Below are 19,144 nucleotides of genomic sequence, written 5' to 3'. Positions count from 1 at the left end.
GGCTGGCCTCAATCTTGCAGTGATTCTCCTGTCTCAGCATCCCCAGGGCTGGGATTACAGGCATGTATCACCATGACTGGCCCCAGCCTTTAAAAAAAATTAAAAAAAAAAATCTTTGGATAGAATCTTGCTAAGTTGTTCAACCTGGCCTTGAACTTGGAATCCTCCTGCCTTGGTCTCCTGAGTAGCTGGGATTACAGGTATGCACCACTGTACCCAGTTTTATCTCAGTTATTAGCACCCTATCCAATCTAATTTTGGTCTGAGAAACAGATTGACTGCAGTAGTAGTTTCACCACTACCTACTAGAATGCCAACGTGGCAGGAGCTGCTGCCAAACCCCAACCCCAGTGCTCACCTCTTTCCCAGTCAGGATGTGCCTGGCCAACTTCACCTTGGCGAAGTTACCCTTGCCAATGGTCTTGAGGAGCCGGTAGTTGCCGATATGGGGCTGCTCATCAGCAGAGGTGGCTGAGTTGCGGCCCCGCAGCATGTTCGACTTACTGCTGGGCTTGGAATCAAGGTGTCCCAAGGTAGGCTGCAGGTGGAAACAGACATGCCTTTACATGCTGTCCTTCCAGTTTCCTAAGCCTCTGCCTTTGACTTTGCAAAAAATGCAAGAGGATAGGGTACAGGAGGAGACTCCGAGGGGCTGGGAAGCATGTGAAGAATCATAAGGCAGGGGGCAAAAAAAAGGAGAGGTCAGGACAACCAATCTTCACTACAAAAGAGGACAGCATAAGGTCCGGTGCCAAGATCATGGGGTCATCAGAGGTTAGGACCAGAGCTGTTCCATCATGGCACCACCAATCTCTCATTAGTGAACCAGCATTTCCTCTGCCTTGGGTGGGCGATCGAGTCTCCTATTCATACTGCAAAAACACTATATATCAGAGTCCCAGGAGCAGCATGGCTAGAATCACTTCAAAGCAATCAACATCACTACCCAATGCTTTATGTTAACCTTTACAATTTATTACTTTATATTTGTTTTTTATTTTATTGGTTGGTTGACTGATTGACACAGGGTCTTGCTATATGGTTCAGACTGGCTTTGAACTCTATATAGCCCAGGCTGGCCTTGAACTTGTGGCATTACTCCTGCCTTAGCCTCCCAAGGGTTGGGATTATAGGCATGCGCCACCAGGTCCAGCTAACATTTGTTGTATCTCCTAGTGGGAATGGAAGTCCAGAAAGGCCAGCATACATCCCTTTTCCACAATGCACCCTGGCACCTAAATGGACTGGACTATGGTCAATACTTAATCCTTGTACGAGTGACCAGAAGGGTTGAACATGAGGAAGGCAGCAATCTGCCCTGCTTTGCTCTCCTTAGATACCCCATAGCTTACACAAGGGCACGAGGAAGCAGAAGTTACAACTGGCTCTGAACAGGTATATAAACATAATTGAAAAAGTGTATGGTTCAGAAGAAAACATGGCCGTATGAAGACTTGTACATTCCTCAAAGTGGTAAATACAGACAATGTGATCTGCAATTTCAGATTCCTTAGCAATTTCATTCCTAAAAATATACCCAAGAGGAATGAACACATATGTCCATAAAAAATCTGCACACTGGGCCGGGGATTTAGCTCAGTGGTTCTGCTGCCTGCCCCGCAAGCGCAAGGTCCAGAGAGTTTGATCCCCGGGACCAAAAAAAATCTGCACACCAATGTTCATGGCAGCATAATCCTTATTAGCCAAAAAGTAGAAACAACCCAAATGTCTAACAACGATGAACAGATAAACATGTGTAACACATCCATAAACATGTGTAACACATCCATACAGTGGAATATTAATTGGCAATAAAAAGAAGTGAAAGATACACAGTACAGAAGATTTATGACAATATTAAGTGAACAAAGGACTACACGTTGTATGATCACATTTATATGAAATGTCCAGAATAGTATAGACAGAATGTAGATTATTGTTTACCCAGGGCTGAGGAGAGTGAGAGGAGAGTGATCTGAGGGGGACAACTAAGGGGCGTGAAGTCTCTTTTTGAGGTAATGAAAATGTTCTAAAATCGACTGTGGTGATGAACACACAACTCTGAATTTAATGAAAGCCACACAATTGTAAATAGGTAGATTGTTTAGTATGCAAGTTATTTCTCAATATAAAAGAGGGCCTCATCTAACTCCTGATATGCATCCCAATCTATTTCTCTCAAAATATCCAGCACCATCACTCTCACACACTAGGACAAAGCTGGCACCAGAACCTTATTTCAGAACCATCAAGAGCTACCTTGGAAATTTCACAAAGACAATTTGGAAGTAGAAAGGTGTGAGTGTCAAGGTTCTTCCTTTGGGTCCTCAAAAACCACAGAGAACTGGCATGGTGGCACAAACCTATAATCCCAGCACTCAGGAGGCTGAGGCAAGAGTCACTGAGTTTGAGGCCACTACATAGTGAGTGCAAGGCCAGATTGAATTGCACAGTGAGACCCTGTCTTTAAAAAAAAAAAAAAAGAGAAAAGCATAGCTTGTTAAGATTCAAGGAACTGGGCTGGAGATTTAGCTCAGTAGTAGCGCTGCCTGCCTTATAAGTGCAAGGACTGGAGTTCGATCCCCAGTACCCAAAAAAAAAAAGATTCAAGGAACTGTCCAGCATCTCTTGTCAAGAAGCTTGCTGGCTCAACAAATGCTTGCTTCTCAGGCAGAAAGAACAAGTACCCTGGATTCTGACTCTTCCCTTTTCCAAGGTGTGAATGGAGTGCCTTCATATAGTAGTAGAAGGCAGTTTTTTTTTTTTAAAGCTGACTGACCCAGAAACACCCGCCTCCCTACACGCACATGGTAGACCAGGAAAGAAGAGGTTCTCCTTTCAGAACATCCCCTTTTCACCTTCTTGCCTTTCAGGGACCGTCTACTTTGCTATAAGCCCTCACCCTCTCTAGCATCCTCATGAAGCCCCTCAGCCCTTCTGTTTATTCCAGCTGCAGAACTCTTGGGCCCACCGTTCTTCACGTACTCTATAGCTCACCTAAGGCTGGCTAGTCCTCTAGTGTCGGTAGACAAGTAGATGTTCAAATACTTGTTATCTTCCCTCAAAGAACTCTGGAGCTCATAGATCTTGGAGAGAAAGGCAATTCCAGGTCCCACTGGTGTCTGCTGGAGCCAGTCTCCTGAAAGGCACCCTAAGCCAATCTAGCAGGTCCTGAAGGTCTGGCCTCCATGGCCCACCTCTTCTCAGCCTCATCCTCGGTGACAAGCTGCCAGACTTCCAGTGCCCCTTACCCTCTCGGGGGGCCATCAACAGGGACAATCTTTCTTCTGACTCAACTCCAAGAGGAAGATGTGTCGGAAAGCTTCCTTAGGAACTTCTAAGGCACCTTACAGGTATCTTGTAACACCCCATTTCTAAGGACATAAACCAAAGGTAGCAGGAGCCTGGCAGTCTCCAAGTCTGAAAATCTGGAACAAGGATTTGGGCCCTCTGTCCCTCTGAAGCCCAACCTGGGAATGCCATGCCTGTTGTGAGCTCTGCCCTGCCCATCCCTCTTGGTGTTTCTGGCCCTGGGGCTGATCTTTGTGGCACAGCAGGTCAGTATTTTCCACCAGGCGTGGCTGCACCTGAACTTCAGGGAGCATCAACATCCACAGGCAAGACTTGCCATGCACCCTCTTCCTTACTAGTTAAGATTCAAGGCTGGGGATTTAGCTCAGTGGTTCTGCCACCTGCCTCATAAGTGCAAGGACCCGAGTTTGATCCCCGTTATCAAAAAAAAAAAGATTCTGTCAATACTGGAGACGAATTGTCAGAGTTTAAATCCTAACTGCCACAACACATATTTATTTATCATTGTTGACATCATCCTTGTGAGGTAACAAAAGGGGAAGGGGAAGGGAAAGGGGAAGAGAATTACCCAGAAGACGATCCATGTGGGGTGTTCCCACACATACGTGAAGTAGTCTAGTAGATGCTGAGGAGTTCTACAGCTCAACAGAACTACGTTCAGGTCCTGTCTCTCCTACCTACTAGCTTTAGAATCCTTACCTGTAAAGGGGCAATAAAACATTCCCTACTTTCATAGGTAGATGAAAACACATGCAAAATGACTATCCAATGAGCAACTATTATGTCCCCAAATGCTATCTCATGTTAAGCCAGAAGTCTGGCTATCAACACCTTCTGTAGCTAAAGTGAGCCCCATTTAAGCCAGCTAGAGGCCAACTAAGATAGCCTTCTCCAGGGGAGTGAACCAGACTGATCACCTACTGTCCTCTAAACGTGGTAAAATACCACCTGACCTGCATTCCTGGGGCACCCCAACCCAGCTTCTGTAACACTGACAAGAAGGATAAAGGGGAGCCAGACACTCTGATAGGGTGGGCTGTGAAGAGCTGCTTCTGATTATCCAGCACAGTGAGAAAGGAGGTTCTATTTGTTGAAGACCCAGGGAAGCAGCAACCCCCGGGGTCTGTTCTTTGATTGCTGTTGCAAAGCCACCAACATCCTTTTCAAGTCTGAATCAATCACTCTATTTATTTATTTTTGAGATAGAGTCTCACTATGTAGTCCAGGCTGGCCTCAAACTCACAGTGATCCTCCTGTCCCAGCCTCCCAAGTACTGGGATTACAGCCATATGCCACCATGCCTAGCAGAACCACCCAATTCTTGGAATTCGAAATGCTCAGTCCTTCTCTTACCCCCATTATTCGTCTTTGAGGTTGCAAGATGTTTCTCACAGAAGGGATATGGCCACGATGAAGAAAGCCCATGGGGAGGAAGCAGAGAAATAGGGACTAGAAAAAAGTCTCACAGATAATGCTTCTTGGGGTAAGGCCCAGGGCAGGCAACTTCCTCCCCTAATGTTTCTCTACAGGACAAAGAGAAGGTAAGGCTGAAGAGCTATCATGGAAAGAATTTCCCTTCTATAGTTCCTACCAGGCCTATTCATTCAAGTCCCTTATCTCACCAACAGGATGGCAGGCCAAGGCTTACCTGTCCTTCTGGGCAGAAGAAACAGAATCTGGGTAAAGCCCTACTTTCCTCTCCACCTCCAGCTTCCCTGCTCTCAGTGAAATGTGCAATCCCAGATATTCCCAAAGCTCTGGCCCACATCATACGCTAGGTAGGCCCCCAAGGCCTAAGAAGGTCTGTTGAAAGTAGCCCCATGGCTCTCAAGCAGGCTTCAGAAATAAGGGTTCCCCCTCTCAGGAAGAATATGGAACCCAATAGTAAGACTCAGGTGGTTATTAAGCAGGTCAGTTTTAGAAGTAGGGCCAGCCAGGCATGGTGGCACACACCTGTAATTCCAGCACTTGGGAGACTGAGGCAGAAGGATCACCATGAGTTCAAGGACAGCCTGAATTACACAGAGAGACCATTTCAAAAAAAAAAAAAGAAAAGAAAAGTAGGGCCAAAACAGTCCTGAGGTTACAATCAACAGGAGAGAAGCCAGGGCATGGAGGGTAAAAGAAAGAGTTGAGTTGTAAATCCACTGGGTCTGCCAGAGCCCTTCTGCCTGGAATCTCAGAACCTGGCTTAAGCATGTTTGCCAGGCCTGCCCGAAGACAGCCTCCACCTCAAGACGTCTGGGGCTGACTCAGGTAGGCAGGGCCCCCTGCTCTAGTGCTGGAGGCTCCTACAACATTTCTTTCCTAAAGAAGCCATGCTCTGAGGCTCTGTACAAAGGGCTGGCCTCAAGTGTTCTGTGGTTTGCTCAAGGCTGGGAAGGGGCCAGGCTGGGAGAAGTGATAAGCAGGCACTCCCGGGCCAGAGGCAGAGTGAAGAGTGTCCCTTAGACATTTGCCCTGATCCCAGCCTGGACCCTGGACCTCACCATAGCACCCTGGCGCCCTCTCGGTTCACAGCCCGCCTCCAACAGCCCTGGGAGACTAAAGGAAGACTTCTTTCCTGATATATTCCTGTATTCCTTTCCTAACCAATGCCTCCTTGGACACCCTCCCTTGAGTTCCACTTCCCCATGCTAATACCTGGCTCCACTTACCAATCTTAAAAAGATTATGTGTTTGAAGTGGGCAAAAGAAAAGAGGATCAGAAAAGTGCCCTGTCCCAGGGCCAAAAAAGGGGAACACATACCCGGCTGGAGAAAGGGACAGAGACTACCAGCGACTTCCATTCAGCAGAGCCCATGGCAGAACCTGTTAGGCAGTGAGGGCAAAGTACAGAGGCCAGCAAGGGAAGAGCCAGGCCCAGGGCGGGGGCTGCCGGCTTAGCCAGCCACCCTTACTCAGGCGGCACAGGCGACACCTTCCACCACCTCCTCAGTGAAAAGAAGTGAAGCGGCCAGGCTGAGAAGTTCCTGCCCGGGAACCTGGACTGTGTCGCAATCGAAACCACCAGTAGCAGAGAGACTGGGTTTGGAAAGGAGAGCAACAGGGACAAAGCCCAAAGCTTCTCAAGGGCCAGAGCCCGGTGGTCAGGAAGGGAGTGCAGTTCCACGACGGTACACAAGAAGCAAGGTGGGACGGGGCAGGAAGAGAGACAGAGAAAGAGGCGGGTTTAGATCAACTTCCTTCTCCCCTCCCCCTCCCTCCCCGGAAGTGAGCTGCCCCACCCTCCCCTAGGTACTCTGCAGGGTAACAGCTGGAGAGGGTGAGGAAGAGTCTAACTCTAGTTAGGGCTGTCATAAACCCCAATCTCACCTATAGCAGGTGAGACCTGGGTAGGAAATCATTTAACAAGACCTCAAACATGAATGGGAAGACTATGTGTGACTCAGATGTGCTGACCTGGAGAGGGAGAGGCAGTCCTAGCAAGGGCCAGCAAACCTCCCTCAGGACCCAAGAAGGGAGGGAGTAAGCAGGAACCAGCAAGCCTAGTGGCAGATGGACCTCCTTCTCCCTAAAATAGCAGTGCTTAGCCATAGAAAAATGCACACTCTGCTAGACACCAAACACTGGACATAATTTCAGAGGGCTCAAAGACCCTGTACAGCCCTTTGGAGGTCTGTGAGTTTAGATTAAGAGCCTCTGTCACTATAGAGAATGAAGTTCAATCCTAGATCATGATCAAAGGGTGAGAATAATCCAAATGCCCCTTTTAAATCTTTTCTAGCCCTGTTTCTGGAAGACTATCCTTAGGTTCCCATTCACTTCCAAGTCTCCAGGGTTCAAGTCCCCTGCCTCACCCCTAAAACACGTTTTTCTATAGAAACGCAAGGGCCAGGGGTGTTGGGGAGGCTGAGGCAGGAGGATCGCTGCAAGTTGGTGGCCAGTCTAAGCTATATAGTGAGTTCAAGGCCAGCTTGAACTACATAGTGAGACCCTGTCTCAAAAAAAAGCCCAAGTTTCCTTATGCCTTTCTCCTTCAAAGCCCTCATAGCCTGGACACATGGTGAGTATGGGGCAAATCAGCTATCTCTCTACTGGACCACTGACTGGTCTGTGTCCTGCTTGAACCCTTCTGCCTTGCAGGTACACTTATTCTTTCCAGTACTCCAGGCCAGGGTCTAGCCACTCTATAAACTCCCCTGGGAAGAGAAAATCCTCTCTTGTGCCCTGCCAGCACCTACACACATAACCTGGGCAACCATGGCACTCAAAGGTGGCCCAGAAATGCCTGGCATCCATGTAAGCACTGGTCAACAGATCCAGCCTGATCCTACCACATGGCCAGCACTGACACCTCTCATTTCTTCCTTACACAGACCTATTGGATAGGCAGTTAACCCATTTTCCATCAAGAAACTGACTCTCAGAGGTTAGAAGATGTTTCCAGGGCTCTGTGGCCTCTTGGAGCAAGGCCTGGGCTGGAGCCCAGGGCATTTGCCCCAACTTCAGCACCTCCTACTGTTAGGCACTCCTTTCCGTAAGTTTCTCTTATTTCTCCCAAAAGAAGGCAAGCCTGGCTCCTTCTCCATAGCCCAATATAGGCTGGAGGGTGGGGGGTGGGACAGGGGTTGCAGACAGAAGGCTCAGAAAAGGTGCCCAGGACAACAGGAAGGACAGGTTCCACTGAGGCCAGGGGTGAGTGCTGCATTAGGGTCCTATCCAAGTTGTCCCACAGCAACCCCTCCTCTTCCCACCCTTCTCCAGGGGCCCCTAAAGCAGTTTATTCTGGATTCTGAGGTCAGACTTGCTTAGAATCACCTGCCCCTTCACTAACTGGCAGACTCAGAAGAGAAGGCAGAATCAAACAGCTTTGTTTTTCCAGTTCCCAGGGTTCTGCAATGTGACAAAAGGATTCTCAGTACCTTGTGTGGGAGAGTTTTGTAAACTGAGGAAGTATCAAACACTGAATTAAGAGGCTAGGGAGAGGTTGGGTAGGACTTAGATGAAAAGGTATATGCTGTGCAAGCCCTGCTGTGTTTTTTTTTGGAGGGGGGGGGTGCTGATAATTAAACTCAGGGCCTTTACACTAAGCTCCATTCCCAGCTCTTTTAAAATTTTTTTCTATTCTTTTTATTATTTTTATTTTAATACAGGGTCTCATTAGATCGCTCAATTGCCCAAAATGGGCTTGAATGTGTGATCCTCCTGCTTCAGCCTCCCAGAGGGCTGGGATTACAGGTCTGTGCCATTACACCTGGCAAATCTCCAGTTGTTTAACCCACTTTCCTTTACTGTATCCAGGAACCGTCCCTGGATCCTTTGATCCTGAGCAACTGTCACTCTCAACTGCCAAGAGTCAATAAACCAGAGAATTCTGTATGGGAGAGAACTTAAAAAATTGTAGTCAACATTTAGCAGTGGAGATGCCCCCCAAATTAACTGGGATGGCTACACCTGGGAATAAATAAAGCTTCCAAAGGCGGCTCCCTTTTTCCAGCCAGGGTAGGTACCTCTTGGACAAAGGAAACCAGCAAAGCCTGCAACTTAAGCCAACCACAAGGTGCTTAACTTCCCTTTAGCCCTTGTAGCTGCAACCCTTACTCCAAGACAGGAAGATCATTGATGCAACCTGGCTGAGAAGGGAGCCTGCAGGTCTGATAGCCCCACAGTGCATCCAGACCTGCCTGGGAAGAGCAGAAGTCCAGGACTGACAAGGAGAGAGAGATGAAAACAAAGCCTTCAAGCTCCCTGCCTTCATGCCTGGAACCACAATGCATCAGCACTCCTCAATCTCTGGTCTTCAGAGTTGCCTGATATGCTGGACTCCTATCAAAATGCAGTGCGCATTCTACTGAGCACCCATGGTTCCATGAGTTTCCAGCACTACCTCATCCTTGAGAATCTGCTCACTGCACTTTGATCTGTCTCTCCCCAACTACTACTGCTCCAGCAAGTCTTCAGTGAGGACCTGCTTTTGCAGGCAGGGTTGCCTGCAAAGTTCAGTGAGATCTGGCACCTGCCTTCTAGAACTTAGAAAAGGGGAACTGTGGAGATGGCATCTACAGTCTATCTGCCTACTGCATGAGGGCAGGCAGAGCTCTGGAGGCAGACAGCCTTGGCAGAGTCCCACCTTTGATTCTTTTTTTTTTTTTTTTTTGGTACCAGGGATCGAACTTGGGACCTTGCGCTTGCAAGGCAGGCGTGGTGCTACTGAGCTAAATCCCTGGCCCCCACCTTTGATTCTTATTAGTTGACTGAACCTAAACAAGATTACCTGACTCCTCTAATTTGGAACATAAGGATACTAGATGAACCCATTCCACAGTATTAGAGTAAGGATTAAATAAGAACATTCATGCGTTTACAACAGTGCCTGATGCTCAGTAACTTTCTAACAATGTTTCCTATTCTCTCCTTCACTTTTGTTTCCAATCTCAAAGGCTTCTCTAGTCCCTGGGGAGAGCTATAAACTCTAAGAACTTCACTGGAATACAAGTGTAGCTAAACTGATTCCCACCTCCCTGGTATTCTTTGTGTAACAAGGAAAAGACAATCTTCTCATGGGTGGGCTGTTAGGCAAAAAAGACCTTCCTTCCTATTGTGAAGCAATCCTGCCAAGAGGCACATGTAAATTGCCCACACCGCTGCCCTCTGCATAGCCCAAAAGAGGATGAGCGATCTCATCAAGGCCCTTCCCTTCCTTGTTAGCTCCTTAACTCCTTCCTCCCAGAAAGGTCCAAGAAACAGCCAACATACCAGTACCACATGGTGCCAAGGGCTGGGGGAAGCTCACATTGCCAGCCTTGCACTTCATTCGGCTCCTCCCGTACCAGTGGGTTACTGTAACCATGGAGACCAGCAAGTTCCTCCATAGCACAGGAGAGCCAGCGTGCCAGCAGCCCAGGGCTCTGGGGGATGGGTTGGTGGGGGTAAGCAGAAGGCAGCCTGGAGCACAAAGGTTTGGCTCACTTCACAGGGGATTATGGGGAGTGGAGGGATTCCAACCAGTGCAGCTGAGGTGCCTGGGCCTTCTCCTAACCTAACCCCACCTCATTTTCTTTGCCTAGCAGTTTGTTTTTGGCATATTCTCAGGACTCTGGGCTTCCACATGCAGTTCCACTGCTGTGTACTAAGAAGCTGCATGTGACATGGTGGGAAAGGCACCACTGTGGAGTTAGACCTGTGGGAGGATACTGGCTCCTCTGCTCTGGCTACCAGATAAGGAATGGGGTGGAACTGTGGTACAAAAAGCTACCCAGAGCCGGGCATGGTGGTGGACACCTGTAGTCCCAGCACTCAGGTGAATCGCCACAAGTTCAAGGCCAGCCTACGCTACACAGTGAGTTGTAGGCCAACCTGAACTGCATAGCGAGACCTTGTGTCAAAACAAAAACAAAAACAAAAACAAAAAACACTACCCAGATGCAACACACACAACACACACACACACACACACACACACAGGAAGTGCTCCACCTAAGCAAACTCTTCTCTACTTTGTTCATCCCAACACCTTAGCCAGAAGCAGTCAGTCTTTTCTCTGGACTATCATAGCACACTTTCTGTACTCTTCATTTTTTCTTGGGTCCCTACATCTTAACTCCCTCAAGCTCTGAGGGATCAGCGACAATGTATTGCTCACCTTCATATGCTCTTTTCTTTATTTTAATTTTTTTTTTTCAACTGGGGATCAAACTCGGACCTTGTGCTTTCGAGACAGGCAGCGGAACCACTGAGCTAAATCCCCAGCCCACCTTCATATGGTCTTGATGCCAACACCAGGCTGATCCATGTCAAAGTACTTGTGGAACAGAAGAGGTACAACTTACTGACCCTTAAAGTTGCCCTCCAGGGCCAGGGATTTAGCTCAGTGGCACTGCACTTACTTCATAAGCACAAGGTCCTAAGTTCGATCCCCAGTACCAAAAAAAAAGTTGCCCCCCTCTGCCCCTCAGGAGACAAGGGCAAAGAAATATCAATACTTCTTGCCATAAACTCTATTTCTTCTCTTTCAAAGCATTTACTGCCCTTGAAGTTGTTGGTTACTGTCTGTCAAAGGGAGGGAACTTTGTTTTATTCATAGCTCAGTAAATGCCTAACACAGCATTTAATTAAAGTACTCAAGGAACAAATGTGAATGAACAAATGAATAAGAAAACGTGTTGGGATGTTTTCATGATGGTCTCTGGAATCCAAAAATATTAATCCATAATCAGTGTACTTAGCAGACAACACCCAAGTGGATAGTGCGCCCCATAATCCCCTTGCCTAAGGACATAAAGAAAGTGCTCACTGAAGGGCACCGTAGACAGACTTGGAACACAGGCAGTCAGGAACTGGCAGGACCCACCCCATCTTCTCCCCAACTCCCCCTCAATCAAACCAAGGCCTCCTCCTTTCACAGAGGGGGAAGCCTCTCCTCCCATGACAACCAACAGGCCCTCCCACTTAAGGCAGTTCTGCTCTCTGCCTACCTTCAATCCTTCTACTGCTCTGGGTTGCTGTAAGAACGTAATCCAACCAGAGTCACTCCAAAAGCTACTGATTGGGAAGTGACAATGACTCTTCATAAGAGTTGATCGAAGGAGACATTTATTTACCATTTGCCACACTAAAAACTCTGCTTTAGTATGTCCTGCTTGAACCAATGTGCTGATTGTAAGCTCCTGTCAACCTAAGGATACCAAAAAATCCATATATACCTGTCTCCTGTCCTGTTGCACAAAGCAGCATTCCCACCCTGCCCCCACCTCCCCAAACTGCCTCCTGTTACAGCAGAGGGAACTAAAAACGGCAGCTGGGGAGCTCAGTTGACTCACCCAGCATAATCATCTCCTCCCAGAATCTTCCATCTTCTCCTAGAGTTTTTGCCAAGACACAGTAAAAAAGAAGCATGAGACCTTAAAAAAAAAACTCTCTCAGCATTTATGCAACTCCTTTCTACCTGGATGCAGCTTTAACCCTTTGTTCCTTCCTTGCTGATAAGGTTTCCTTAAGTCTCCTTTATGCTAAGGATCGGCATCAGTCCTAGGCTAGGAAACAGATCTTATGGCTCCGGTCCAATTCAAGCAGCCACTGGAAGATGCTGAACAAGACATGTGCCTCTTTCTACTGCATCTTCCCCTGGAAAAGGAAAAATTGCCTCCTATTCCTCCAGATTCAGAGAGAGTTGAGGAGGAAGAAATGTCAGAAAAAACACCAGGGCAAAGTTTGCTGCACCAGAAGACACCATGGGCAGAGGTCAGAGCACAAGCAGGAAAAACAAAAACAAAAACAAGCCACCAAAAGCTGTCACTGCCACCCTGACCTCACAAGCATCCCATCCAGCCAGGCTTTCAGTAGTGTGGCTGTTCCACTTAAGAGACTGCTAACAGTCCAACTGGCTGCTCCTTCCAGAACCAAAGACCCACCAGGCTATTCCCACTGGTAGACAGAAGTGGTATCTGTGGTTCCTACAGCAGATATTAACAACCCATGCTCCCTGCCAAAAAAAAAGCCTATGAAGAAGAGGTCCCTGAGCCATGGAATGGGGGCCACCAGACCACAGGTGCAATCAGATGGAAAGGGCGACTCAGGCACAACTGCCTCAGAGCCATCACAGGAGAGCACAGCCCTCCAGCAACTGCCCTGGATAGAAGAGGGATGCTTTTCTTCTTTGTTGTTTGCCATCTAGAATAATGTCACTTATGTGACATAAAGAGAACACCTCTGAGAGCACAAGCAAATCTGCTACACTGTGGTCCTCAAGAAACCTCCAAGTTACCAAAGTTCCTTTCTAGGGTCTGGGGCATAACTCATGGTACAGCTCTTGTCTAGCATGAGTGAGCCCATAGGTTCCATCTCTAGCACTGCGAAAAACAAACACCTTCTGAAGGAACTGTTTTTCCACAGAAACATGTTATCGACGGTGACTGTATTCTCAGGTTAACCTATGAGGATCCCCACTGGATCTGTAGCAGTATATGAACCATACTTAAAAGTTAAGCCATAGCCCAGGACAAGAAAATGAATTCAGAGTTCCAAATTGGGACCTTGGAACAAATCTTTGCTCTCCCACCACAGGGAGCAAACACTGGGGCTCCCAAACCTCCAACTTCTCTTTGACATCTATGATAGGAACAGGAGCTTAGCTTATGTGCTAGTAGAACGCCTCAGGAACTACAACTGCCAAGTTAACAGGTAATGTTGGGAGGAAGGGGGCCACTTTTGGGCTTTGTTAGATGTACTACCACAGAATGCTGGTTATTCTGAAGGAGACAGGGAGGCAAATCTGTAGCTTCCCACCTCTTGAATGTTTCAGAGCGGGCAGGGAAGAATAGAGAGCTACAAGAATATGGATACCCCCCCACCCCAATAAATCCTAAAAGGCATCTGTAACTGGTGATAGACACAGTGGCTTAAACACAGCCCTGAAGGAAAAAAATCCACTGTGGGTTTCCAGCCTAATTTGGGGTGGGGGGGTGGGGAGAGTGGGGCGCTGAGACAGGGTCTCACTATGGAGCTCAGGCTGGCCTTGAACTCACTATGTAACCCAGGCTGGCCTCAAACTGGTGGCAATCTTTCTGCCTCAGCCTCCTGAGTGCTGGGATTACAAGCCTGCATCACCATGCCCAGCTAAAGCCCAAACATCTTTATCCAGTGCTCACCACAAATGCTCTGTATCTCCAAATGGCCTAGGATGTCAGTAGTCAGAGCCTAAGTTCTGGTCATCTTGCACAGCTAAGATGCGACTTGGGTTTTTTATAGAGCCAGAAAAGGTTCCAGGAGCTCAACTATTTTATCTCTTCCATAAAAGGTCACTCTATTCTTCCCTGATGAGAACATTTAAATACAACAACAACAAAAAAGAACATTTAAATACAGTGGTACCTTGGTTCATGAATTTAATTCTTTCCACAATTCTGGTCTCAAACCTAACTGGATGAGAATTGAGTCAAATTTCCCCATAAGGTCAATACTAAATGTAACCGCCGGGTGTAGTGGCACAGGCCTATAATCCTAGTACTTGGAAGGCTGAGGCAGGAGGATCACGGTGAGTTTAAGGCCAGAAGCAAAATCCTGTCTCAAAAAAAAAAAAAAAATTTTTTAACCTAACCACTGAATTTGATTTGCTTCTCATTCAATTTGCTTTGCAACCAGAACTGTGGAAATTAAAGTTGTGAACTGAGGTAGTATTGTATACATATCCCATCCTAGGAAAAACCAGAGTATACCACAGCTCCTGAGGCAGAGTGCTGGCAGTCTTGCAAGAACTTTCTAGATATACAGTCTTGTAAATTTTGCAAATTAGCAATCACAGTGGGAAATGTAACCAGTACTTCAGACACATACATGTGCAGTGTGGCAAGAGCAAGTACGTCCTCATAAACTTCCCAATGCTCAGGCTGCCCCTTCTGCTATGAGATGAAGGAAACCTATGTGGAGGGTGCTAAAAGCTCAGTCACACTTCCAGCTTAAGTGTCCCTCCTTGGGGACTGAGCAGCTTTCTGTAGCAGCCAGGATTCCATCACCAGTGGTCCTTCACACAACATAACAGGATCACTATTTGGGAAGATAGGATTTGGGGTGTTGGGTTTTGTACCCCATGAACAAGCAGGCATCTGTCTTGGGTAGTTTCTGTAAAAAGGCACATGTAGGGCCGGGGATTTAGCTCAGTGGTTTCGCCGCCTGTTGAGCAAGTGCAAGGACCAGAGTTCAATCCCCGGTAACAAAAAAACATAAAAAATAAAAAAAGAATTAAAAGGCACATGTCCGGGGCCCCTGCAGACAGGATCTGAGAACAGGGGAAATAAATGATACCAAAACTAGGAATTAGGGGTAATAAAGACAAGAAGGAAGGAAACATCTTTTCATAGCTGAGAGTCTTGCTTCAAGGGCACTGACACCCCTCCCCCAGTCTTCACACAGCCCATCATCTTCCTTGGCAGACCCAGGCCTCTTCCTGGCCTCTACCCCATGACAAGTGACTATGGCATCTTAATGCCAATGCTGGTTAGTTACCCTACGAAGAGATAACCAAGGTCATGGGAGCTGGGGTTCCATGTTCTGCTGCACTTGTTTATAGGCAAGAGGATTAAAACAACCTGTCAGGGGAGGGGAGGAGAGGGGAAGGGCAAACCCTGTGCACAGGGCAAATATTGGGAACACAGAATAGAGGCCTCCTGCCAAGAAATCTTTTGCTCAAATATAAAGCAGAAATGTCTCACCATATGCCAAATCAGCTGCCTATGCCAAATACCACTTATGATCAAGTGACCTTGAGGCACTGCTTAATTTTTCCAGTGCTCTTTGAATGAAAGGTTAAATTTGGAGGTTTTTTTAGGGTGGGGGAAGGCTAGAGGAATGGACAACATAGGGCCCCTAAAGAGCACCAAATTGAATAACCAACCAAAGCCCTCTGGCCCACCAAAAAATGTATGTATGTTTAAAAAGGAGAGGGCCAGGGATTCAGCTCAGTGGTTCCACCGCCTGCCTTGCAAGTGCAAGGTCCCAAGTTCGATCCCCATACCAAAAAAAAAAAAAGAGAGAGAGAAGGCATTTCCTGTTTTCTTTTTTGCAGTGCTAGGGATTGAACCCAGGGCCCCACCCATGCTACACAAATATTCTACCACTGAGCTATGCCCCCCCCCCACCGCAAGAGAGGATGTTTTAAGTGTTCATTTGGATGAAGAAACCATTCATTTCTCAGATAACTAAACTTCCAACCAGAAGTCAAGTTACCATAACAGAACTTCCTATGACTGCTTTTTGTCCTAACTGATCTCAGCATTGAGAAAGAAAACAAACAAACACCTTTAGGCCTAACTCCAGGGCAGAGGGGGTCATGGAACAGGGAGCCTGGACACCAGGTTATGGTCATCCTCCTTACCACGTGGTCAGTCTGACTACAGTCAGCAGCCAGAAAACACAGGAAGAAGAGGGAAAGGTACTTAGCACCTCAGCCTTGCTCCAAGCAGTCATGGCTGTAGAAGCTACACAATAATGCTACAGAAGCTGGCCTTTGATTCTCTTGAAATTAGACTCTTTCTCCCCTGTTCCTCCACAAAACCATTTGTCACAGTTCCTAAGTAACCAATCCTCCCCTTATTTCAGCAAGCTCAACCACTACCACTGGTCCCTGCCTTGGCACTCAAGGCTCATAGCAAGAGAATGTTCCCATTTGGGCTTACGGAAGAGGTTGGCAAAAGTTTAAGGGTGGTGGTGTCCCTCCTCTAGCCAGCCAGAGGGGGACTATAACAACTGGTGGCAACCTATGCTCCCTTTCTAACACCTCCTTTCTAGCAAAGGGGTAGCAATGACTTTCCTAACCTCTCACCCACAGTCCTGTTGAGGCACGGAAGACACATCCATGCTAAGAAAACTGAAGGCGGTAAATTAGGAAGGAAAGGACCCAGCTTAGGAACTATAGAACCTGGCTTAGGAGGAAAAACAGATATTGTACTGCATGTGATTCCAAGAATAAACTCCCTACACCACCCACCCAGCTCTCCTGAAGATCTGGGACATGTAGAAACGCTTTCCATTTCCCAACATATTAGAGAACAGGGTAACCTTAGGCATATCTGGCAGACAGCTGGCTGGGTCACTATCTCCTTTAAGGAGCCCTGGTCTTCACTAAAACCAGAATGAGCCCACACCTGCCACAGAGGGCAGGCCTGAGTTGGTAAAATGCTCTACAGTTTACATAGTCACATGTCCATTAATCTTCCTCCAGAGTGCCGCTGTCATGCAGAGCGCATTGAGGCAGGCTGTGTCCCTGCTCACTCAGAGCAGAGTGAGCTGGTCACTCCAATTTGCCTGGCAACATGGCGGGGGGGGGGGGGCACACAGGGAGGTCATGATTCTCTACTTTCACTCCCCACCCGTAAACCAGGGAAGGAAGCAGCTGTGTTCCTGCTGCAGGAGCTCTATCTCTATCTCTAGCCACTACAGAACCAACCAGATGCATAAGAACTGTGGGTTGCTGACCTGGTGGCCCACGCCTGTAATACCAGCACTCTGGGATGCTGAGGCAGGAGGATTGCAAGTTCAAGCCCAGCATGTGCACTTTGACAACTTAATGAAACCCTGTCTCAAAAAAAAAAATAAATAAATAAAAAGTTGGGGCTATAGCTTAGGGCAAAGGCCATGGGTTCAATGCCTAGCACTAAAAAGAAGAAAAAGAACTCTGGAGAACCTGCACATCAAACAAGCTGGTGACAGAAGGGAAACCAGCTAAGGCAGAAGTAGGTTGGTCTCCTGCCAAGAACTTTGAATTGGTATTCCTATCAGAACTAGAACATAACAGGGCCGGGGATTTAGCTCAGTGGTTTCATCACCTGCTGCGCAAGCACAAGGACCCAAGTTTAATCCCCAGTATCCCCCCCTCCCAAAAAAGAACCAGAACATAACAGGAGGTAGGCAGGTGTATGGTTTCTGGGAAAAGCAGAAAGAGCAAGACTAAAGCCAGTCTAGCATGGTACACACTCATCCCAAGTGACAGCCTATGCAGTCAATGAAATGCTGTCCCCCAAAATCTCCCCTCAAATCAGATTCTAACCTTAGGTCAATTTCACGTTTTGCTGGTGTGCTCTGGCTGCTGCAGCATGGAGCAGTCATTTTGACAATCTTGGCAGTTAAGGTCTGCGACTCACTGCCAAAGACAGGAGGGCAGGTGACTCTCACTGAGTATGTTGCACAATCCAGTCTGTGACCAAGGGGAGAGCAGAAGCCACAGATGACAGCCTCCCACAGGGGAAGGCACCTCCATTGCCAGCACAGAGCCAGCACAGAGCCCGAGGCTGCCACAGTGAGGTGCTGTTTAGTGACAGTAATGTTTGTCAGGAGCTGTAGGTGAGAAAGCCACTAAGTATTTCCTTTTTCTCACCAACTGCTACCACTGGCCTTCATAGCCTTCCTCAAAGAAACCTGGAGAACTTCCAGTGGCAGCAATGGTCTGTGAATCACTCCCCCATGAAGAAAGGGAAAGCAATTCTCACTCATGGGCCTAATGCAGCCCCAGTATCCCCAGCCAGCCCTGCTGCAAAGCTAAAGCCACACAAACCTTCCAAGACTGAAACCCTGGTCAGCCTATTCTCCTCCCACACCTGCACACAGAAAAACCTGTCCCTCTTACTCTATATGTGGCACATGGCAGTGTGGAGAGGAAGCATTAAGTATCCTCTAGACAGGTTATACAGTCCTGGGAACAGGATGCAATCAATGGCTTCCCACTGAAAGTATGCCTTTAAAAAAAATCTTTCTCAGGGGCTGGGGATTTAGCTCAGTGGTTTTGCAGCCTGCTGCACAAGTGCAAGGACCTGAGTTCGATCCCCAGTACCAAAAAAAAAATCTTTCTCAGGGCCAGGGATTTAGCTCAGTGGTGCCGCCACCTGCCTCACAAGTGCAAGGTCCCAAGTTTGATCCCCAGTAACAACAAAAAAGAAAATCTTTCTCATCACACATACAATTTATACATATATATACTATACATAGTGTGTATATATATATATATATAATATATATATATGCACGTGTGTGTGTGCATATGTCCATCCATCTATATGTATGTCCAGACTAGACCCACGAGGTTTCTGGACTGTTTCTATAACTGCACCATGAGCTGGCTGGCTCCCCTTCACTGCCTGCAACTGAGCTCCAGCTACCTGTCTTCAAATGTACAATGTTCTCTCAGACCTCTAGGTCTTTGCTGCAGCCCACCACCACACAGGGCACTTTCCTTTCATCTTGCTCCCCTTTCTCTTCCTGGTGGGACTCAGTTCAGACATCATTTCCTCTGGTAAGCTTTTGTGGCTCCATTCACCCAGCTCACTTCAGGGGTCCCTGGTATGTCCCTCCCACTTAGCCCTAGGATCAACTGCGGCTCACTTGCTGGTTTCCTTCACAACTT

The 19,144-nt window shown here is 47.5% G+C and overlaps 1 protein-coding gene across 10 annotated transcripts in view; it reads right to left on the bottom strand.

The window, feature by feature from the left end:
* Window positions 1-19,144, bottom strand: part of Mark2 (microtubule affinity regulating kinase 2) — a 64,743-nt gene that overhangs the window by 16,152 nt on the left and 29,447 nt on the right. For 8 of the 10 annotated variants that reach the window (XM_087205208.1, XM_013074871.3, XM_087205205.1 and 5 more), the window contains exon 2: window positions 359-538. In XM_087205208.1, coding sequence (XP_087061334.1) covers window positions 359-493 — 135 coding nt within the window. In that variant the 5' untranslated portion in view covers window positions 494-538. Of the gene's footprint in view, window positions 1-358; window positions 539-6,061; window positions 6,467-19,144 lie in introns of those variants that run through there. The other 2 variants (XM_087205204.1, XM_004852558.4) reach the window with 2 other exon arrangements.

This window comes from Heterocephalus glaber, unplaced genomic scaffold (genome assembly GCF_053883595.1).
Source record: "Heterocephalus glaber isolate CG9 unplaced genomic scaffold, H.glaber_assembly_v1.0 deba00000594, whole genome shotgun sequence".
NCBI classification, from domain to species: Eukaryota; Metazoa; Chordata; class Mammalia; order Rodentia; family Bathyergidae; genus Heterocephalus; species Heterocephalus glaber.
This window is presented reverse-complemented; position numbering and strand designations above follow the sequence as displayed.